This window comes from Dasypus novemcinctus, chromosome 17 (genome assembly GCF_030445035.2).
Source record: "Dasypus novemcinctus isolate mDasNov1 chromosome 17, mDasNov1.1.hap2, whole genome shotgun sequence".
NCBI classification, from domain to species: domain Eukaryota; kingdom Metazoa; phylum Chordata; class Mammalia; order Cingulata; family Dasypodidae; genus Dasypus; species Dasypus novemcinctus.
In genome coordinates, this window is record NC_080689.1 from 35,418,642 (window position 1) to 35,442,550 (window position 23,909).

Consider the following 23,909-nt stretch of genomic DNA (forward strand, 5'->3'; position numbering starts at 1 on the left):
CCTGCTTTCTCCTCTGAACGCCCACAGCCTCAGTTGTCAGAGTTGCTGCTCTGGGTCCCTGGCGAATGATTTGGCAGCTTCCTGAGACTAGAGCCTGTTTCCCATTTGAACATTCATCTGCATGAGTTTCAAACCCAAGGTGACCAGTAGAAGCTTCGTGACACAGCTTTCAAGTCCCCCTGAGCCAAGGACCACCCTAAACTACCTTTGTGGCCTCGTCTGCCCTGACAACCTTCCTGAACTCGGCCCCATGCCTTACTCATTCTTGTTTCACGGCCCCACTCCCTAACCCTAGCACAGTACCGTGCACACAGCAGATATTCAAAATACTTGTGTTGACTTGAACCACAGATAGTCACTTGGTTGAATCAATATTGTGCCTTTTAGGAAGCTGAGAGAGAGAAAGAAGGACTTTTGGGGGTCCTGTCTTGCTTGGCCTGACTACCCTAGAAAGTTCTGTGAGGGCCGGGAGACCTTACAATCCTACCATAGTTGAGATACAGCAGAGAGCCCATGGCTGCAGAAGGCCTGGTCCTTTGGAATATGCCCTTTGGTAATAAGAAATGGGAGCGGATCGCTCATTGTTCAGACCAGGACACTTTGGAGAGTGAACCGGCAACGTTCTGGGACTATTCCAGGCAAACGGACCGGATGGTGTCCCTGGGCAATGGATCTTCTTCTGAGGTCAAATCTCCCTGAAGAATAAGCAAAATCAAGGTTTTTTGAACACAAGAACTTGCTAAAACTCAAAGTAGCTTGGTGCCAAGGTTGTTTTATTTTAAAAGCCAATTGTATTGTTGAAGAAAAGGCTATGTTCTCGACCCATCTTAGCTATGCTTTGAGGCTGCTTGGGATATTGGTTTGAAGATGTGTATGCTCCTGGTCCTGGGGTTTTCTGGAAAAACAGAAAACAGGGACTGATGAGAAGGTAGCACCAAAACCCTGGAGCCTCCTGTGCTGGCACACGGCTGCTGGCTCAGAGGTGGCTGAGAATCCCCGGTGGCAGGACTCAAGGGCCACACCAGCCCCCGCTGAGCCCTGAATTGGAGTGTCCGTGGACCCGAGGCTTGCTCTGTCAGGGTCTCTCAGTCAGGCTGGAGAGGTGCTGAGAGAAGGAAGGGCAGGACAAGCCAGCCACTGCCTGCCACCTGCTGGGGCAGGGGGATGCGGTGCCCACCCACCTGCACCTCAGGATGCACTTTCTCCTAAAGCCACTCTGCTGGGCAGTGCCTGTCCCTGGGAATGCCATTGCTCTCCCCCAGTGGGGAGTGGGCGAAGAGAATGGGTTCTGAGCCCATGTTATAAAAGACATGTTTGCATTTTGATGAAGTTCTTGAAAAATTACTTTGCCAATTATCTAAATAGAGCTTCTCGGACTTTGCCCAGTGGTTAGGGCATCCACCTACCACATGGGAGGTCCGCGGTTCAAACCCCGGGCCTCTTTGACCCGTGTGCAGCTGGCCCACGCTCAGTGCTGATGCATGCAAGGAGTGCCGTGCCACGCAGGGGTGTCCCCCGCATAGGGGAGCCCCACGCCCAAGGAGTGCGCCCTGTAAGGAGAGCTGCCCAGCATGAAAGAAAGTGCAGCCTGCCCAGGAATGGTGCCGCACACACGGAAAGCTGACACAACAAGATGACGCAACAAAAAAGAACCATAGACTCCCCTGCCGCTGACAACAACAGAAGTGGACAAAGAACATGCAGCAAATAGACACAGAGAACAGATAACTAGGGTGAGGAGGAAGGGGAGAGAAATAAATAAATAAAAATAAATCTTTAAATAAATAAATAAACAGAGCTTCTCTTTGGCAGTGATAAAATTGCAAATGAATGTCATTTCCATATACTGAGACTAAGGCTTCAGTTTCTTCCATCAGCTTTTCCCATGCTGGGGTGCGTGCACATACTCTTGAAACCCAAAGGGATTTTTTTTCTTATCTTGGGTCTTACCAGGGCAAGGGCTTTGGAGTTCGGCAGGGTTCAGGTCTAATCCTACCACCCTCGGCCCAGCGCATCCAGGTTCACGTGCTCCCCACGCAGCCCCCATCAACCGGGGGCAGGAGCAGCTCCCTCCTAGGGGCTCTGAGGCTCACTGAGCGCCTCCAGGCCGGCAGCAAGCACTCCACAAGCTAGGATTTTGCCGCTATCACCTCCTTGTAATTTCCATACTTTGCAGTTTGTTATCTCTTCAGGACACAGTGAGAGTGGAAATAGGATTATCCAGAGTGGAGCAGAACCATCAGCCCACAGAGGATGAGGTCAGCTGCCTGCAGCGCCTTAAATGACAGGATGTTTCCTTTGCCAAAAGCAGCCTGGAAAGTCCTGGCTGACCGTCAAAGGAAGCTGAGCCTTTATTAGTGCTGGAAATGAGGATCCAACGTGCGTGTGGGTGCCCGGAAGGCCAGCCCACGGAACAGGAGGTCGGGTGGACCTGGGCCCCCCGAGGCCACCTCAGGAAGCTGCCGACCACGGTTCAGCAACCTCGAGAACAGCCAGCTCGGTCCCCAGCCCTGATTCCACTGTCACCAAGCCACCTCTGGTTGGCTTTAGCTTCCATGAAGATTCTCCTAGAAGGGAAAGACTCCCTAGAGAGCAGACCCAGACATCAGGCCCCCTCAGTGGACTCTAATACTAAACCTTCTGGCTTCTCTGTTGGTTTCCTAGGAGTTTGGTTAGCATGAGTCAGTCCTCCTGAGGACAGTCATCCCTGTGGGCTCTGACAAAGTCTGTCCTGGTGACACTACCAATTGCGAGGCTCTGCTTAACAGACCCACCAGACTCCAATGGTTGGTCTGTGTTTAATTTTACTGGGCAGGGCCTCTCCAACATTTCTCCAGATAAAGGCCAAGCAACATCACAGTCGAAAGCTCTGGAGCAGAGATTCTGAAGGCGATGGCCTCGGCCGCCCCAGGCAGGGCTGAGGGAGGTGATCCGCAGGCCCAGGGGGAGGCAGCAGCTGCCTTCTTCTACCCTCTGTCAGGGCTTCCCCTCCCCCACCTCTCACCGCCCACACCTCCGTTTTCTTACAAGCAGAACTGGTAAGCATTTCTGTCTCCCTAACCATTGCAAATGAGTCCACACACCAGCAAGAATTGGGGGCTCTCAGACTGGGGCATAGGGCAAGGGGATTAAAACTGTCTTTGGGCATTAAAAAAAAAAAGCCACTGTTTATAAGGTCATTATCCTTTTGCAACCTTTCTTGGTATTCTCTAGGTCTTTGAGGCTCTCTGCACTCTCCCCAGATCCGCTTTCCTTGCATCCTCTCTCTGGGGACTGGAGCCTCTTCCCTGTCTGTCCTGCATCCTGGGGGCAGGGTGAGTACTCATGGTGTAAAGGTCCACTTTGGTTCAATATTAAATGTTCCAGCTCTGGCTTTTTGCTTCTTTGGGCTCCCAGATGCACAAAGAACGCCAGATGTGGATGTGGGTCGAGTGGGGGCAGCCACTGACCCCCACAAAGCATCCAGAGCTTAACATCGATGGCTAATTACTGGGCTGGCTATTTTCAGCTGGACTCAGTTCAGCCACAGCCTTCCGCCTGGAGCCCTCTGAGCTTGCAGCTGGCCCAGGGCTTGCCAGATGATGGAGCTCTGAGCTCTATACTCCTTACTGCCTTGACAAGCAGGTATCAACTGTATGTAACTACAATCCCCCATCTCCCCATCCCTTCCATAGAGTCACCAAACAGCCCTCCAAACACTCACCATCACAGCCGCACCCCTGGGGGGGGGGGCGTGTCTTTCAGAATACTTACTGAGCAGGTGGGTAAGAATCGAGGCACTCTGGACTGAAAACAAGAAGTGATAGAATTTGTTGCAGGTATTTTCAAGTTATAATGACCAGGTCCTGGGCCCTCATGCTATAGAAAAATTCAAAACAAAAACAGAACAGTATGTTTTACTCTGACTAATACTGGATATAGATTAATGATTCGCCTTCCACAAATATACATATGAATCAATGTGATATGGTAGAAAAATCTCTGAATTTGGGCTCTTAAGACATTTTAAGGTGCGACCTAGGACAACTCGTTCCGAAATGGAAATAATAGCTGCCTTACCTGCCTCATGGGGTGACTGTGAAGTTGGAAGGCGATAAAGTGATCTGTGAAAATCTTCGCTGTCCCTGTCAGGCTCCCTGACGCCCATGGGGCCCCCGCCCCCCTTAGCCCACACCTCACGCATGCCTCATTCCATACTTTCCCGGCTGACTGGGAATCGTGGCTCCCTGCTCTGGGGTGTTGATTTTATAAAATGTTCTTAATCTTTCATACAAATGTAATGTGTTGTCTTTGTCCAAAAAAGCATTCACAGCAATTCACTGGTGTAGGTGCAATGCCACATAATTAATGCAAATGGATGAACACAATTAAAAAATGACAAACATCCCAATAGAAAAATTAGTAGAAAGCAATTCACAAAAAGGAAATATAAAGGGCAAATGAGAAGACGGGGGGATGGGTACCCTATCATCTCATTAATAGTAAAAATAAATCTTAATTTAAAATATGCTACTCTTTTTTGCATAGAAAAATGTTTTCATTTTTAAAAAATATTCATGTTTTTCATTTTTAAAGAAGCTTTAGATTACATAAAAGTTACATTAAAAACATAGAAGATTCCCATATGCCCCACGCCCTCCCTTGCCTAGAAAATTAACAAAGTTAAATAAAGAAATCTTAAACTCTAAAACCAGCATGGGCAAGCCTGTATGATGTTGGCAGAAGTGTAAATTTGAGTAACCTTTCTGGAGCGCACTCTGACAAACCAGAAATATTAAATGCCCCATGCCCTACCCCACCCTGGCCCCTGATAACCTACATTCTAATTTCCGACTCTATGAACTTGATTCTAATTATTTCATGAGATCTTACAATATTTGTCCTTTTGTGTCTGACTAATTTCACTCAACGTGATGTCTTCAAAGTTCTTACAATGTTATAGTATATATCAGAACTTCATTCCTTTTTACCACTGAATAATCCTTTGTTTGTACATACCATATTTTGTTTATCTATTCTGCCTCTGACGGACACTTGAGTTCCTTCCAACTTTTGGCAATCGTGAATAATGCCACTATGAACACTGATGCCCAGATGTTTGTTCCAGTCCCTGCTTTCAAGAATTGCCAGGTCATAAGGTAATTCTATACTTGAGGGGGCCGAAGGGTTTTCCACAGTGGCTGCACCATTTTACATTACCACCAACAAAGCAGGAGATTTCCTATTTTACCACATTCTTGCCAACACTTTTTCTTTTTCATTTTTAAAATAATAGCCATTCTAGTGGGTGCGAAGGTTATCTCTTTGTGATTTTGATTTGCACTTCCCTAACAGCTAATGATGTTGAACATCTTTTCATGTGTTTAATGGCCATTTATATATATCCTTTGGAGAAATGTCTATTCAAGTCCTTTGTCTTATTTTTAATTGGGTTGTCTTTTTGTTGTTGAATTGTAGGCGTTCTTTATATATTCTGGATAATAAACGCTTTTCAGATATATGGTTTCCAAATATTTTCTCCTGTTTTGTAGGTTGTCTTTTTACTTCTTGAGAAGTCCTTAGATGCACAAAAGTTTTAAAATTTTTCTATTTTTTCTTTTCTTGGTTATGCTTTTGGTGAAAGTCTCAGAAACCTGTTTGCTTTTAGGAGTTTTATACTTTTATTTATTATATTTAGGTCTTTGATCCATTTTAAGTTAATTTTTGCATATGGTGTAAAGTAGAGATCCATCATCATTTTTTTGCATATGAATATTCAGTTTTCTGAGCACCACTTGTTTTGAAGAGACTATTCTTTCCCCATTGAGTGGACTTGACATACTTGTCAAAAACTGATTAATTAATCTCATTCATTAGTTAATTAATGAGGGTTTATTTCTGAATTCTCAATTCGATTCCATTGGTCTATATGTTTGTCCTTCTGTCAGTAACAAGTGTTTTGTCTAGTGTAGCTTTGTAATAAGTTTTTTGGTTTTTTAAAAAGATTTATTTATTTATTTATTTATTTATTTATTTCTCTCCCCTCCCCTCCGCCCACCCCGGTTGTCTGTTCTCTGTGTCTATTTGCTATGTCTTCTTCTTTGTCCGCTTCTATTGTTGTCAGCGGCACGGGAAGCTCTGTTTCTTTTTGTTGCGTCATCTTGTTGGTTGTGTCAGCTCTCCATGTGTGTGGCACAATTCCTGGGCAGGCTGCACTTCTTTCGCGCTGGGCGGCTCTCCTTACGGGGCGCACTCCTTGCACGTGGGGCTCCCCTATACAGGGGACACCCCCGCGTGGCAGGGCACTCCTTGCACGCATCAGCACTGTGCATGGGCCAGCTCCACACGGGTCAAGGAGGCCCGGGGTTTGAACCGCGGACCTCCCATGTGATAGATGGATACCCTAACCACTGGGCCAAGTCCGCTGACAAGCTTTTTGTTTTTTTTAAAGATTTATTTTATTAATTTCTCTCCCCTTTCCCCCTCTTCTCTCCCCTTCCCCCCACACCACCCCATTGTTTGCTCTCGTGTCCATTTGCTGTGTGCTCTTCTGTATCTGCTTGTATTCTTGGTGGCACCAGGAATTTGTGTCTCTTTTTTGTTGCATCATCTTGCTGGGTCAACTCTCTGTGTGTTTGGCACCACTCCTGGGTGGGCTACACTTTTTTCACGTGGGGTGGCTCTCCCTGCAGGGCGCATTCCTTGTGTGCGGCTCCCCTACACGGGGGACACCTCTGCATGGCATGGCACTCCTTGCATGCATCATCACTGCATGTGGGCCAGCTCACCATATGGGTCAGGAGTCCCTGGGTTCGAACCCTGGACCTCCTATATGGTAGGCAGGTGCTCTACCAGTTGAGCCACATCCACTTTCCTGTAATAAGTTTTTTTTTAATCCCCTCCTTTATGGCTTTTTGCGGTCTGCTTTCTGTATCCATTCACTGTGCGTTCTTCTGTGTCTGTATTTAATTTCCCCTCCCCACTTGAGGCTTGCTTGCTGTCTGCTCTCTGTGTCCATTTGTTGCATGCTCTTTCTGTGTTTTTGCTTGTCTCCCTTTTTTTTCCTTTGGTTGTGTCACCCTGATGAGTTGACTCTCCGCAGTGCTGGCAGGCTGGTGGCATTTCATGGCATGCAGGCAAGCCTGCCTTAAAAGGAGGTCCTGGGACACAAACCCAGGGCCTCCCATATGGTAGATGGGAGCCTAACTGAGCCACAGCTGCTTCCCTCCCCGTAAAAAGTTTTAAAATTGGAAAGTGTGAGTCCTCCAACTTTGTTCTTCTTTTTCAAGATGATTTTGGTTATTTGGGGACCATTACCCTTCCATATGAATTTTTATTTTATTTTTATTTTTGTTTTATTTTTACCTTTTTTATACAGTACCGGGGATTGAACCCAGGACCTCGTACATGGGAAGCAGGCACTCAACCACTGAGCTACATCCACATCCCCCATGTGAATTTGTTGACTGGCTTTTCCATTTCTGCAATAAAATTGTTAGAATTTTGATTGGGATTGTGACAAATCTGTAAATCACTTTGGTTAGAATTGTCATTTTAACAATATTTTTTCTTCCAATCCATGAACACAGAATGTCCTTCTATTTATTTAGGTCTTCTTTGATTTCTTTGAGCAATGTTTTGTAGTATTCTGTGTACAAATCCTTTACATACATGGTTACATTTATTCCTAGATATTTGATTCTTTTAGTTTCTGTTGTAAATAGAGTTTTTTTCCTTAATTTCCTTTGCAATTATTCATTTACAAGTTATAGAGACACGACTGATTTTTGCATGTTGACCTTGTACCTTGCCACTTTGCTAAATTCATTTATTAGTTCTAGTATCTTTGTTGTGGAATTTTGGGGATTTTCCATACATAGGAACATGTCATCTACAAATGGGGAAAATTTTAAACCTCCTCTCCAATTTGGATGCCTTTTATTTCTTTCTCTTGCCTAATTGCTCTGGCTAGAATTTCTAGTATAATATTGAATAACAGTTTGACAGAGGGCATCCTTTTCTTGTTCCTGATCTTAGGAGGAAAGCTTTCAGTCTTTCACCATTTAGCACGATGCAAGCTGTGGGTTTTATGTTGTTTGGTTGCTTTTTAATTTTTCATAATAGAAAGTTTAGAACAATGCATATTTATATTTTGACCCCAAAATTCCACTTTTAGGAATTCATCCTAAGCAAATAATTTAGAGTGTATGCAAATAGTTAGCCACAAAGACACTCACTATACTATCGTTTCTAAATGTGAAACACTGGAAATAAACCCAAATGACAAATGATATATGCTTGGTTAAACAAATCATGATATATCCATCTATTCATCTATTATGATGACTTTTCATAGATATAGAAAACTATTCCCAAATATTATTAGTGAAAAATGCAAGTTTTAAAAAAATGTGTATAGGGAAGTGGACTTGGCCCAGTGTCAGGGCGTCCGTCTACCACATGGGAGGTTCGTGGTTCAAACCCCGGGCCTCCTTGACCTGTGTGGAGCTGGCCCATGAGCAGTGCTGATGCAAGCAAGGAGTGCCCTGCCATGCAGGGGTGTCCCCCGCGTAGGGGAGCTCCACGTGTAAGGAGTGCGCCCCATAAGGAGAGCCGCCCAGCGTGAAAGAAAGTGCAGCCTGCCCAGGAATGCGCCACCCACACAGAGAGCTGACACAGCAAGATGATGCAACAAAAAAAAAGAAACACAGATTCCCGTGCCGCTGACAACAACAGAAGAGGACAAAGAAGATGCAGCAAATAGACACAGAACAGACAACCAGGGTCGGGAGAAAGGGGAGAGAAATAAATAAACAAATCTTAAAAAAAAAAGTGTGTATAAAAAAGCTTAGAATGGAATTATCTGAGGGTGTTCACTAACAGTATGCTGAGTATGCCGGCATGTTGAGTTAAAAAAATTTTTTTTATCTTCATTTTTAATTTTTCTACAGTGTACATGAATGCTCTTGAAATAAGAAAAAATACTTAATTGTATAGATAAATGAATATTGAAATCAGGTCAAGGAAAAAGGAAGTAGAAAAACAAAAATTAAAACTGGCGGTAAGGTTAGAATAGAGAAATGTATCCTGTGATATCCTTACACTAGGTAAGTCTGGGCCATGGATTAGCCAATTAACGCACACCCCAGCCTTAGACTTCCGTCAGATTTAAGAGCAAGGCTTTCCCCTGTTTCCTCTGTGGGTGTAATTAGGGCTGCCATTCTCAATTACTCCACCATGAATGGAGTCTGTTATTAACAGCTAAGTACAAACCTGATAATCAAGGGATAGATGAGACTCATAATTTAAAAACTCATGGCAGAGGATGAGAACAATCATGTTTTCAAACTCATGCATAGGTGTGACTGAGATCCTTATCAGGGGGAAGCTATCTATATGGTATGAACTCAGCCCTCACATTGGAGTAATCTGTGCCTCCATGAAAACAAAAGAGTAGGAGCTAGTGAAATTCAAGGAGGAAAGATCCGTGGAACCCCCCTTTCATTTGGCCATAATAATGCAGCACCCTCTGGCCAGATGGGTAGCGAAGGCAAAAGGTGATGCTAAGTGTACTCCCATGGATTCCTCGCCTTCAACAGCCTTTACAGAATGGCTAAAAAACACTGCGACCTGCACCCTTTCCCCCCAAGTTTAATGTGGCTTTTATTTCTACGCTTCCAAATCATGAACGCCTTGGGAATCCTGTGTTGGGCCTGACAGAGCACTGATGTGTCCTAACGCCAGGCAGAAGCCTCCGTACATGGGTTTGGCTATGTGAATCAAATGAACCAAGACACGGGACGGAAAGAAATTACTGACTGCTATTTATCCCACATGTGTCAGTAGGAATCTTTAAGAGGGGACATGAAGGAATTGGATACCAGCCCAAATTCATATTCCAGAAGCCACAGGAATGCTGAGGCAGAGCCATGACTGTTCCAAATGAAAAGTATAATAATCCCACAATAATCCTGCAATGATCAGAGAGCAGCACCAGCAACACCCCACTTCCACCCCATCTGAGGACGACTGGAGGGGGCAGAGCAAGAATGGAAGGAAGAGACTCCGCCCAGGTGACTCAGAACGTGGATCCAGTTCAATGGGAAGGTGTTTGAAAGAAGGACATTTGAACCATATCCTGCTCTCCCTTGAAGTTGGGCATTTTGCTCCCTCCTTTACTGGGAACCATTGAGCACGATCCAGAGCTTTGGTCTCACATAACAGATGATATACTTGTGAATGGGACGCATTAGCATTCATCAAACAGTACTAAGCACCCCTTACACAATCAAATCAAAGGTTTCTTAAACCTTGCTCCTGTCACGACCATACTTTGGCAACCCTGAGTTTCCCGAAGCTAAACTCTTCAAAGACTGTTGCCATTCAGTGCCAAGGGAAAGCAGAATGAACACCTTCCTCGAGTCCCAGAACCTGATGCCAAAGAAAACCACAGGAAACTTTCCATGGTATCCATTCCTCTGCTTTGGGGCATGATTACATCTTAAGCCTCCTGACAAGGTGATGTCTTTCTCTTCCCTTTTACAAAGTCCGATTTAATTGAATTTCTACATGAGGGAAACTTTAACCAATTGTATAGATGACTACCTTTCTATCTTTGACCTCAGAGGGGTTTATGTCCAGAGACATAGACAGAACCAAACAAAATTACCACAAAGGAATCAATGTGGGAAGCTGGGTGGTGCTGCGTGACGGCTGCCAGCTGCTTGGCTTTAAGATTCCAAACCAGAGAAATGGATGTGGCTCAAGTGATACAGCTTCCGCCTACCATATGGGAGGACCCAGGTTTGATTCCTGGGGCATCCTGGTGAAAAAGAAGAAGAGAAAGCGTGCTCACAAGGTGAGCCAGTGCCCGCACAAGTGCCCATGTGGTGAGTGCAAGTGCCTGCATTGTGAGCACAAGTGTCCGTATAGTGAGCCAGTGCCCACGTGGTGAGCCAGTGCCTGTGCAAGTGAGTCACGCAGCAAGGCGATGACACATCAAAAAGAGAGCCAAGGGGAGAGTCAAGGTGAAGTGCAGCAGAAACCAGAAACTGAGGTGGCACAATTGACAGAGAACCTCTCTCTACATGAGGGTTCTCCAGGATTGAATCCCTGTGAATCCTAGAGGAGAGAAAATGAGAAGACAACATAGACAGCAGAAACAGCAGAGCTGGAGGAGGGGAAGACGGAAAAAGAAATTTTTTTAAAAAGTAACTCTGAGAAACATTAAAAAAAAAAAAATAAGATTCCAAACCAGGCCCTTGGATAACTGGACCTGTCAATAGCTAAGTGTGACCTCAGTGGGCTTGGGGACAGTACTTAGGGCCAAAGCTGCCAACTTACTGCAAAAGACTCAGAATGGTACACTCAGGAGGCCTGAATCTCTGAATTGTCCATGTGACAGCCAGGCCCTGAGCCTCAGCAGACTTGCAACTCCTACCCTCTGGATTATTGGATTTACCCCGGCCAGCTAACATGGAGGTGAAGAAGGTCAACCACCACACCAGGGAGCCAAGAGTGCCTACAACTGCAAGCAGGAGAATTGCATCCAGCATCCATGTGGAATGTCAGCCCCCTCTCGATATAGAGGTGGAGTAGACATAACCATCCCAGGGTCCACAGGATGGAGGAATAGAGTATGGATTAGAGTGGATTTTTTGATATTCTACTATGGAACTATTGTGATTAGTAATTGAAGAAGATGTATCATTGATGTGGAGAAAGTGGCCATGGTAGCTGCTGAGGGTAGGGAGAGGGAAGAAGAAATATGATGTGGGGGCATTTTCAGGACTTGGAGTTGTCCTGGGTGGTACTGCAGGGACAGATGCTGGACATTGTCTGTGCTGCCATGGCCCACTGGGTGGACTCGAGGAGAATATAAACTACAATGTAAACCATTATCCATGTGGTGCAGCAATGCTCCAAAATGTATTCACCAAATGCAGTGAATGTGCCATGATGATGAAAGAGGCTGTTGATGCAGGAGGAGTGGGGTGATGGCGGTTGGGGGTATATGGGGACCTCTTATATTTTTTTAAGGTAACCTTGAAAAAAAAATAGAAAAAAATAGAATTGAAAAAAAAAAAGACTAAGAATGCATTGTTTAATCTGGTATGCTCCTGGGTCCTTGTCCTTGTCCTGAAGACACTTGACTTATTTGGTTCCAATCCCTAATGGGCAATAACGGTAGGATTTAGGCCTTTGGTAAAACCCTGACACCCCTCCATTGAATACACTCCTTCTCCAGAGCTGAGAGGATGGGACTAGTTAATCTATACACTACTTAGGAGTTAAAAGGTGTATCCCCTATAAAATTGTGTGGTGCAAAGAGTAAACCATAATGCAAACTACAGACCATGGATAGTAGCAATGCTTCAATACGTGTTCATCAGTTGTAACAAATGTACCACAATAATGAAAGATGGTAATGAGGAAAAGCTTTGGGAGGAGGTGGGGGAGAGGCATATTGGAATCTCCTATATTTTCAATGTAACATTGATGTAATCTAAAGCTTCTTTGAAAAAAAATAAAATAAAAGCCACAAAAACAAAAAGGTGTATCCCTTTCAGAAAGCTCAGGGCAGCAAAATGCCAGGGGCCTCTGAAAGACTATATGATAGTAGATGAAACTGTCCCAAGTGTTCAGCTCAGTTTCTTTATTCAACCAGAATACCCAGTAATATGCTAGAAGCTGGAAATATATTGGGATATGATTGTCTCCCAATATCCATACTCCCATTCCTTAGTATTAGAACCCACAATTTTGAACTGAGCACATGTCTACCCAAAATAAAGACTAAATTTCCCACTTTCTCTTGCAGCAAGATGTGACCATGTGACTAAGTTCTAGCCAAGAGGATGGAGGAAGAAGAGCTATATGCAAATTCCAAGGAGCATCCTTAAGGAGAGGGCAGCTTGCCCTTCTCAGCACTCTTGGACCATGGCGATGTAAGCCACGCTTAGCAGAGCAGCACATGGAAGGATTCTGATGCTATGGAGTCACCACACCAGCCTGAACTGCCTACTGTGGGAATTTCATAAAACAAGAAATAAATTCCTATCTTGTTTATAATATTGTTATTTTGGGTCTCTGTTTCTGGGAGCTGAACTTAGTCCTAACTGACAGATGCATGTATCTTTCTCTCATGGGGCTTACATTCTAGCAGAGAATATATACCTTATTTTTTAAAATAAAATAAAATGACCAATGTGTGGAAAATCACAGAACAGGACATGTAGAACACTATGAGAGAACATGGGAGGGGGAAACTGACCTGGTCTGATGGGCCCGAGAAGCACACCTGAAGAAGTACATTTGAGGTGAGACTTTAAAAAAGAGGAGGAAACCAACTAGATCTAACAGAAATATAGAAACACCCCCATTCCTTCAACAACAGCAGAATACACATTCTCCTCTAGAACACATGGAACATTCTCCAGAATAGATTATAGGTTAGGCCACAAAACTTGTGTAAATAATTGTAAAAGATTGAAATCAAACCAAGTATTCAGTCTGATCATAATGGAATGAAATTAGAAATCAATAAAAGAAGGAAAACTGGAAAATTCAGAAATATGTGGAAATTTTAAAACACACTTTATAACAAAACAACCCACAGGTCAAAGAAGAAATCAAGTGAAATTAGTAAGTTGTTGAAGGTGAATGAAAATGAAAATACAACACACAAAAATTTATGGGAAGAAGTGAAAGCAGTACTCAGAAGCAATTTATAACTATGCCCACATTAAAAAAAGAAGAAAGATCTCAGATCAATGACCTAATGTGCTATCTTAATAAACTAGAGAAAGAAGAGCAAACCCAAAGCAAGCAGAAAGAAATAAAGTTTAGAGTGGGGATAAACGAAATACAGAATAGAAAAACAGTAGAATCAACAAAACCAAAAGTTGGTTCTTTGAAAAGACAAACAAAGTTGACAAACTTTCAACCAGACTGACTATAAGAAAAAGAGAAAACTCAAATTTCTAAAATGATGAAAAAAATGGGGACATTATTTCCGACATTATAGAAATAAAAAGGATTATAAGAGAATACTATGAACAATTAAATGTCAACAAATTAGATAACCTAGATGAAATGGACAAATTCCTAGAAACACAAACTACCAGAAGTGATTACAGAAGAAATACAAAACCTGAATAGGACTCTATTAAAGAGATTCAATCAGTAATCAACAAACACCCAACAACAAAAGACCAGGAACAGATGACTTTACTGTGCAATTCGATCAAATGTTTTAAAAAGCAATATAGGGAAGCGGACTTGCCTAATGGATAGGGTGAACGCCTGCCACATGGGAGCTCCGAGGTTCAAGCCCCGGGCCTCCTTGACCCGTGTGGAGCTGGCCCACGCACAGTGCTGATGCGTGCAAGGAGTGCCGTGCCACGCAGGGGTGTCCCCCGCGTGGGGGAGCCCTACGCACAAGGAGTGCACCCTGTAAAGGAGAGCCTCCCACCGCAAAAGAAAGTGCAGCCTGCCCAGGAATGGCGCCGCACACATGGAGAGCTGATGCAGCAAGATGACGCAACAAAAAGAAACATGGATTCCCGGTGCTGCTAATAAGGATAGAAGTGTCACAGAAGAACACACAGCGAATGGACACAGATAGCAGACAATGGGGGTGGAGGGGGGGGGGGGGAATAAATAAATAAATCTTAAAAAAAAAAAAAAGCAATATAATCCTCCTCAAACTCTGTCAAAAAAAAAAAAAGTAGAGGAGGAGGGAATACTTCCTAATGCATTCTATAAGCTCCACATTACCCTACTACCAAAGCCAGACAGAGAGCACAAGAAAACCACAGACCAATACCCCTAATGAGTGTTCATGCACAAATCCTCAACAAACTGCTAGGAAACTGAATCCAGCAGCATACTGAAAGGATTATACACTATGACTAAGTAATTCCACACTTAAGTATATACCCAGGAGAAGTGAAAACAGGTGTTCAAGCAAAAGCCAGTACATAGATGTTCATAAACTGGGAACAACCAATGTCCATCAACTAACAAGTGGATAAACTAAAATATGGTATATCTTACTTAATTTGAATAGAATTTCTATTTAGGAAAGATTTAGGAATAGATGGTGGTGATGATAGCACATTATTGTGAGTGTAATTGACAGCACAGAATTAAATAGGTGAATGTGGCTAAAAGGGGACACTTTAGGTCATAGATGTTGCTAGAATAAAAATCAAAGATAAAACATAGGACTGTATAATAGTGAACCCTATTGTAGACGATGGACTATATAGTTAATAAAGTATAAAGATGTTCTTTCATCAGTTATGACAAATGTAGGACACTAATACAAGGTGTTAATAATGGGGTGGTATACAGAAATATACATGTAATGCAAACAATGGACAATAACTAATAGTACTATTTTAATAATTTTTCATCAATTGTAACAAAGGTAATTAGTGTTTAAAAATTTTTGTACAGGGAAACGGACTTTGGCCCAGTGGTTAGGGCGTCCGTCTATCACATGGGAGGTCCGCGGTTCAAGCCCCGGGCCTCCTTGACCCGTGTGGAGCTGGCCCATGCGCAGTGCTGATGCGTGCAAGGAGTGCCGTGCCACACAGGGGTGTCCCCCGCGTAGGGGAGCCCCACGCGCAAGGAGTGCACCCATAAGGAGAGCCGCCCAGCGCGAAGGAGGGAGCAGCCTGCCGAGGAATGGCGCCGCCCACACTTCCCGTGCCGCTGACGTCAACAGAAGCGGACAAAGAAACAAGACGCAGCAAAAAGACACAGAAAACAGACAACCGGGGGAGGGAAGGGGAATTAAATAAATAAAAATAAATCATTAAAAAAAAAAAATTTTTTTTTTTTGTACAATTATAAAAAAGTGCCATCACCAATGCAAGGTGTTGGTGGTGGGTTGGTGTATGGGAATCCTGTGTTTTATGCATGATTAAACTGTAAACCCACAACTTCTCTAATACAAAAATAAATAAATAAATTTCTGCAAACAGAACTGTTGAGACAAAGGATATGCAAGTGTTAAGGCCATTGTATAAAAATGGCCAAACTGCCCTCCAAAAAGACTTGACTATATCATTCTCTCACCATCAAGGTATTAGTGATTTTTTCCCTTGTATTGCCCCTCCCTGCCAGTTCACTTCTGATTTGATTTTTCAAAGCTTAAAACTGACTGATCAGGCAGGGAAGAGGGTGTGGCTCAGTGGACAAATGCCTGCTTCACATGTATGAGGTCCTGGGTTCAATCCTAGGTGCCTCCTAAAAATCACTGATTATGCAGAGTTTCAGTTTGAGGTGATGAAAAAAGTTGAGGGGTAATGTATGTTGGTGATGGTAGCACATATTGAGAATGTAATTAATACCACTGAATTGTACTTGAAAGTGGTTAAACTGGGAAATTGTGAGTTGTATATATGTTACTATAATAAAAAGTTTTATATATATACATATAATTTATCCATACAATGGAATATTTTTCCAGCCATAAATAGGAATGCTCACTGATATATGCTACAACATGCAACCTTGAAAACATTGTTATGTGAAAGAAACCACGTACAAAAGCCACATATTATATTATTCCATTTATATGAAATGTCCAGAATAGACAAATCCGTAGATGCAGAAAGCAGATTAGTAGTTGCCAGAGGCTGAGGATAGGGGCAACGGGGAGTGACTGCTTAATAGGTATGGGGTTTCTTTTTACAATGGTGAAATGTTCTGGACTTAGATAGTGATGATGGTTGTACAACACTGGAAATGTACTAGAAGTCACTGGATTGTACACTTACAATAGTTAAAATGGTGAATTTTATGTTATATGAATTTTACCTCAATTAAAAAAAATAAAAAGAACAAGAAAGAGTTAAGAGGGCAAAAAGGCTGGGGAAAGGGTTTGCAGAGGAAGCAGTGATAGGAAAGGTCAAGGAAGGCCAAAATAGGCAGGGCCTTGAGGGCAAGCCAGAGGGATGCTATTCCTTTAATTCTGTTGGGATAAATTCGCTGACTGGCAAACGTAAACTGGAAAGCAATAACTGGCCTGTGCTGATTCAATTAGTAGAAAAGACCAAAGAGCAGTGGTTGCTGGGATATAGTAACCTTTCGGCAAGTTAATAGTAGGACTTATCTTCCATTCAACCTTCTGAACCATGAAAGAGCTAAGCTCAATGTGCCAAATCCTGTTAAAACTTAATACCTCACATCCACAAATATTCTCTGAAACCTGCTGTGTGCAAGATATTTATGGCAGGGATTCTGGGATATGCTGGGAGCATTTCAGGTAGGATCGGTGACTATCAGGGTGCGTACAATCTAGTTGTGAAGACAAGGGCAAAAATTTAGTAACAGTAACAATACATTAATTAGACACCACCACCACCACAAAGCAAAGCTGTGAAATAGGAGTAAATATTAAATGAATGGACCCAACTAGGAGGGCTCAAACGTGTTCACAGGGAGGAAGGCTGGGGAAAGGGGGCTGCTGGGGCAGGGGAAGGTGTGGTGCATGGTCCGAGGAAATCTGATGGAAGAGAGGGTCTTGAGCTGTGCCTTTAAGAAAGATAGGGCACAGGAGAACAGAGAGGGAAGAAAATGTTAGAGCAAAGTCACAGCCTCAGTGAGGTAGAGACCAGTAGTATACATGTGATGCCACATATCCATATCATTCAATAGGGGATTTTTAATCATTGTCATATTGTAAAAGTTTATCTTTCACTTGTGTTAAGATAAATGAGATTATGTAAACCCACAAGAAAAATAAACCACATAGCAAAACTTACATATATATATACACACACACATGCATACCATAGTCTCACTCCATAGTAAACAACTTGAATTTGCTAAGCCCACTTTTACAAAATCATCTTTCCCAGAAAGCACATAATTTCTCAGATGAAGAGTATCTGTGCACTGAGATTTATAAGGTGTATATTAATGACAGATGTGTGCAAACGCTTTTGTCAAAAAATAGTTAGGGACCTGAAATTCAACTTTCTCAACAATTACCTCTTTGTTGGTTTAACCCATGTGTGTTTGACTGCAGATGTAAAATTTTAATGTCACCAATACATTTCCAATCCCTGCAAGTCAGGGGCATCTGAAGTCCTGTTTGCAGGCAGGTGACATTAAAAGCCCTGCGGTGTGCTAGTCTTTCAGGACTTCTCTCCAGAGGGGTCTCAAACAGGGCCCAGCAGTCTCCCTGCTGCCCACCACAAGGCCCACGGCCCCTTTCCCGTGGCCCCCTCTCGTCCATGGCTTCCGTCACACACCTGCTCTGAACTGGCCTCCTGCCTGCCGCGTGTGAAGGCACTGCTACCATTACCAGACGAGAAGGGGGCTCAGCGGGGTTAGAAACAAATCACTTAGCACCTGAGCTGTGGGAGCCAAGGCAGTGACTGGCCTCTTCCCTTGGTACTTGAAGTTATCCCGACTAAGTCCTGAAGTGATTTTCTTCCAAGTTGTAAAGCTAAAGGGAACCTAGAAAGATAGCACAGTCTGACCCCATTTATCCTAGGCACAACTTTCAGTTAACTATACTTGAAGAGAAAAAGGGTGGGGGGGGGGAAAGAAATATATATATATATATACATACACACCTCAATCGTCTATATATAACTGTGTGAAATGTAAGTGACATCAACTGAAATTACTACACAGGGTGATGAACACAACCTCCCCAGAATTCAGTGGGAAGTATGTGACAGGCAGGAGAACACTGCCCCAAACAGAAAACAAGATGTACCAGCAAGGTGAGGAGAATCCAGGGGGGAGGTGGAGGTGGGTACAGGGGATTCCTGAGGAGGTGAACTCAACTCTGGGGGTTGGCAGGGCTTTAGAATTCTTTACATACTGGTCTTCACGTTTAGAGTGTCTCATTCTTTGTGGGCAAGAAGGAAAGGGAGACATACATGTTGGGAGATGGGGTAGAAAGAAAACCTGTCAGGGGCCAAAAGTTATTCATATTTGTGAAATTAAGAATTGACCAAGGGAAGCAGATTTGGCCCAACAGATAGGGCGTCTGCCTACCATATGGGAGGTCCAAGGTTCAAACCCCGGGCCTCCTGACCCATGTGGTGCTGGCCCATGTGCAGCACTGATGTGTGCAAGGAGAGCTGTGCCAAGCAGGGGTGTCTCTGCATAGGGGAGCCCCATGCGCAAGGAGTGCACCCGTAAGGAGAGCCGCCCAGCATGAAAGAAAGTGCAGCCTGCCCAGGAATGGCGCCGCACACACAGAGAGCGGACACAACAAGATGACACAACAAAAAAGAGACACAGATTCTGGGTGCTGCTGACAAGAATAGAAGCAAACACAGAAGAACACACAGCGAGTGGACACAGAGAGCAGACAACTGGGGGGGAGGGAAAAGTGAGAGAAATAAACAAAAAACAAATCTTTAAAAAAAAAAAAAAGAATTGGCCAAACCTCTAAAAATCTACCTTGGGGTTGGTTGTTTCTGTGAAGAGAAAAATGTGGCTCACCGGCTTTCCAGGGCCGCTGCCTGTGGTGGGGCAACACTGAGTTGGCACAAACCTACTGATCCTAAGAGTGAAGCTTTTTCAGGGACAAATGCGCTAGGTAATTCAGAATTGCTGTAGGTGTTCAAGGCTCCATCCTCCATTTTTCAGATAAAGCTGGGACCATCATCTTTTGAAATCGGAACTTCAGCCCCCAGGCTAGCACTGACCTGAACTAGCCCTCTTGCTCACTCGGGCAGCTGCACCACGTGCTAGAGCAGCTGTGACAACTCACATGGTTCTTTGGCCCCAGCAGACACAGAACCCAGAGGCTGTTTTCTGGCATCTCCCGTTTTGCTAATGATAGGAGAAGCAGCTTCAGACAAGTGGAGAGAATGAAGGACATGGAGAAGGATGGAACTCTGGGAGACCATCTTTCTCTCTTCATTGCCTCTGGCACCTGAAGATCCCTCCCACCTAAGATAGCAAAAACACCCTGTTTTTTTGCAGTCCTGGTAGTGGATTTCTCTTGTTTTGCCTCCCAGCATCCAGCATTCCTTCCCTGTTCTTCTTATAACTAATTCCCTAGTTTTGTGTTGGGCTCACCAGCCCCAGCCCCCACACAGGCGAGTAAGAGACCTTGGGTTGACTAGTAAAGCCCCTAGTCGTCACTGTGATTGGGTATGGGGCAGACACGTGACCCTAACTTAGCCAATCAGAAGAGCCTGCCTTTTCTTTTTTTTTTTTTAAGATTTGTTTGTTTATTTAGTTATTTATTTCTCTCCCCTTCCCGCCCCCCACCCCCACCCCGGTTGTCTGTTCTCTGTGTCTATTTGCTGCATCTTCCTCTTTGTCCACTTTTGTTGTCAGCAGCACGGGAATCCGTGTTTCCTTTTTTGTTTCCTCATCTCGTTGTGTCAGCTCTCTGTGTGTGTGGCGCCATTCTTGGACAGGCTGCGCTTTCTTTCGCGCTGGGCGGCTCTCCTTACGGGGCCACTCCTTACGCGTAGGGCTCCCCTATGCGGGGGACACCCCTGCGTGGCAGGGCACTCCTTGCGCACATCAGCACTGCGCATGGGCCAGCTCCACACGGGGGTTTGAACCTTGGACCTCCCATGTGGTAGACAGACGCCCTAACCACTGGGCCAAGTCCACCTCTCAGCCTGCCTTTTGAAGCTCTGGTAGCTGAGCGGCGGAGTGTGGCTGTGGGGCTGCTGGTGGCCATCTTGCCCAGCTCTTGGAGGGAGCACGTCTGAGGCATGGAGAAAGAAAAAGTCACATGCCAGAGGTTTTATGCACCAAAAAGTTTGATCCCACATTTATTTTTTTATTTTTATTTTTGGCTTAAACTAGTTTGGGATGGGTTTCTGTCACTTGCAACTGAAAAATAAAAAAATCCTAATATATTCTTTCACCTTTTCCCAGTCAAGATAAAAGGAAGGCACGCAGGAAATTCTTCACACTCACAGCTAGACTGTAATATATGACTCTGCTGATGTTAACACCATTGGAAAAAAGTTACACAGAAATTTTAAGAAGAAAAATTGCCAGGAAATATTTTTCTTAGAAATCCTAATATATCTGGAGTTATATTGGAAAGTTTATATTTTCCCTAAAATGTTACCCACAAGTGAACTCATCTTTGAGGAGACTGAGGGTAGGGCCTGGTTTACTCATCTCAACTTTCAGATTCTAATTAAGCAGAAAGCAGTTTGTGTTTGGCTTCATTCAATTAGATTGTTCATTATTTTTTCTTCTACTAAATTCCTTAAGTGTAAAAACAGCTAAAAATGATTTAGTTTTCCTTCAGAACACTAGTTTTAATGCACCAAGTATGCCATAGTTTTGACATCCCTTTTGAAGCTCTTACTAGTAAACTAGTAAATGCCTGAACAGGCAAATCATAGAATGATCATTTGTATCTATACAGACTCCTCCCCGTTTATCCAATCCTTTCCTTATTCTTTACAGTCCTGTCAGGTTTTCAGAAATATAGAAATACCTTGAAATATTTCTAACATCAGAGAGAAGAAAGCCATTTTCATTTGACACTGTAAGGGTTTGTTTCCACTGTCAGTAAAGAGGTGCATGTCTTATTTTTCCTTTTCTATACAACTGTGAAAAATAAAGTATCTGCTCAGCAAATCAATGGAGACCACAGACATCATATGAATTACTGATCCCTAATTAAGTAATAGTAAGCAGCACTATTATTATTTAGCAGAATTTTTTGGGGGGAGGTACCGGGTCTGGGACCTTTTACATGGGGGACAGGCACACAACCACTGTGCTACATCTGCTCCCAACAGAATATTTTTATGTTGACTATTTTGATAGCTCTCTTCCTCAAACAATACCTATTTTCTGCCTTTTAAAACTTAGATTTGAAAAATTACAAAAGCAATAGAGAAGAGGGAAAGGAAATAAAGTATTGCCCTTAGCTATTGCACCCCAGCAGAACCACTGAGAACATTTTGTACGTTTCCTATTTTTCATACATGTGGTTTTTCTTACATTATTTTAATCATAATGTACACCCCACTTTGTATTCTGCTTTTTTTACTCTACATTAGATCATAAACATTTTGAGTGCTACTTTCTAATTTTCATAATTGTTTTAATGGCTGTCAAATATTCCCTTGACTAGATATGAAATAATCTTTTAAAATCATTTCCCTTCTACTGCATATTAAATTGTTACTATGGTTATTTTGCTATTATAAATAATCCCTTGATGATATCTTCGTGTAAATTAACATTTCTGTATTTACAATTTTTAGTTTAGGAGAATTTTCTCCAAGTGAAATCAGTGGGCTAAAAGATATAAAGCTTTTTTATAACTCAATACATACTGCTTTTCAAGGGGTTGAATCAATGTATGCTCCCACTAACAACTGACAGGAAAAGCACTTACATGCCAAACAGATATTGAAAAAAAAATTACAAACAAAAAATAATCTCCCTAATTCCTCCTTAACAACTAATGGGATTGTTAAAGTCATCAGTAGCCTCTATACATGCAAAATAGTCATGCAGAATATCTGATTTCCTTAATGCCCTAATTTTTAAAATACATTCAGGAGGGGAAAAAATTCATGCTTTTTTTTTGGCAGATCAAGAGATTCATTTGGGTTCTTTATAAAGCAATTAAATCAGTTAAAGAGGGGCACCAAGGGAAAGGAGGTATCCTAAATGACAAGATTTACTTGGCTCAATATTGGCAGAGAATGGCTGGATTTGTTAGTTAATTTCTTCTTTAAAAATATCTCCGTATGGGAAACGGACTTTGGCCCAGTGGTTAGGGCGTCCTTTTACCACATGGGAGGTCCGCGGTTCAAACCCCGGGCCTCCTTGACCCGTATGGAGCTGGCCATGCGCAGTGCTGCTGCGCGCAAGGAGTGCCGTGCCACACAGGGGTGTCCCCCGCGTAGGGGAGCCCCACGTGCAAGGAGTGCACCCATAAGGAGAGCTGCCCAGCGCGAAGTAGGGAGCAGCCTGCCGAGGAATGGCGCCACCCACACTTCCCGTGCCGCTGACGACAACAGAAGCGGACAAAGAAACAAGACGCAGCAAAAAGACACAGAAACAGACAACCGAGGGAGGGGAGGGGAATTAAATAAAATAAAATTTAAAAAAAAAAAAAAAATCTCCGTATGAGTGAACTGCACCTTTTGGTCTTGGGATATGTGGGGCTTGGTAATTGGTAATAAAAGGGAATGGTGGCTCATAAAAGTGTCTAATACAATTTAATTTTCTGTGGGTGAAAAATTATCTTTTTACTCATGGTAGAAAATGTCCTCAGTCATCTGACACTCCAAAGTGCTCTCATCAATACTCTCCTTAACAGAATTTCCAATGGACAAAACAATTATGCTGATCCATAATCAATTATTATTATTTCAAAAATAACTGAAGGGAAGCGGACTTGGCCCAGTGGTTAGGGCGTCCGTCTACCACATGGGAGGTCCGCAGTTCAAACCCCCGGCCTCCTTGATCTGTGTGGAGCTGGTCCATGCACAGTGCCACGCAGGGGTGTCCCCCGCATAGGGGTGTCCCCCGCGTAGGGGAGCCCCACGCACAATGAGTGCAGTGCGTATAAGGAGAGCTGCCCAGCGCGAAAGAAAGTGCAGCCTGCCCAGGAATGGTGACGCACACATGGAGAGCTGACACAACAAGATGACGCAACAAGATGATGCAACAAAAAGAAACACAGATGCCCGTGCCACTGACAACAACAGAAGCGGACAAAGAAGACGCAGCAAATAGACACAGCGAGCAGACAACTGAGAGGGGGGGTGGGGGAGGGGAAAGGGAGGAAAAAAAATTAACTGAAATAGCCAATAATTACACATCACATTGGTAATTTAAAGATTTAAAACCATTTCCAACCTGGCAAATCTCTTGGCCACAGCCTATCCTGAGAGTTACCAACACTCTGAGGCAAAATGTAATTCACCAACTGAATCTCTGACACA

General features: G+C 43.5%; 1 protein-coding gene across 2 annotated transcripts in view; it reads right to left on the minus strand.

The window, feature by feature from the left end:
- Positions 1 to 756: 756 nt before the first annotated feature.
- The window catches only part of STPG4 (sperm-tail PG-rich repeat containing 4), a 66,100-nt gene continuing 42,947 nt past the window's right edge, over positions 757 to 23,909 (minus strand). Inside the window, exons 6-7 of one of the 2 annotated variants that reach the window (XM_071208805.1) lie at positions 3,754 to 3,786; positions 757 to 895 (exon numbers count right to left, since the gene is read on the minus strand). In XM_071208805.1, the coding sequence (XP_071064906.1) occupies positions 779 to 895; positions 3,754 to 3,786 (150 nt within the window). In that variant the 3' untranslated portion in view covers positions 757 to 778. Of the gene's footprint in view, positions 896 to 3,753; positions 3,859 to 23,909 lie in introns of both variants that reach the window. The other variant, XM_004447342.2, reaches the window with a different exon arrangement.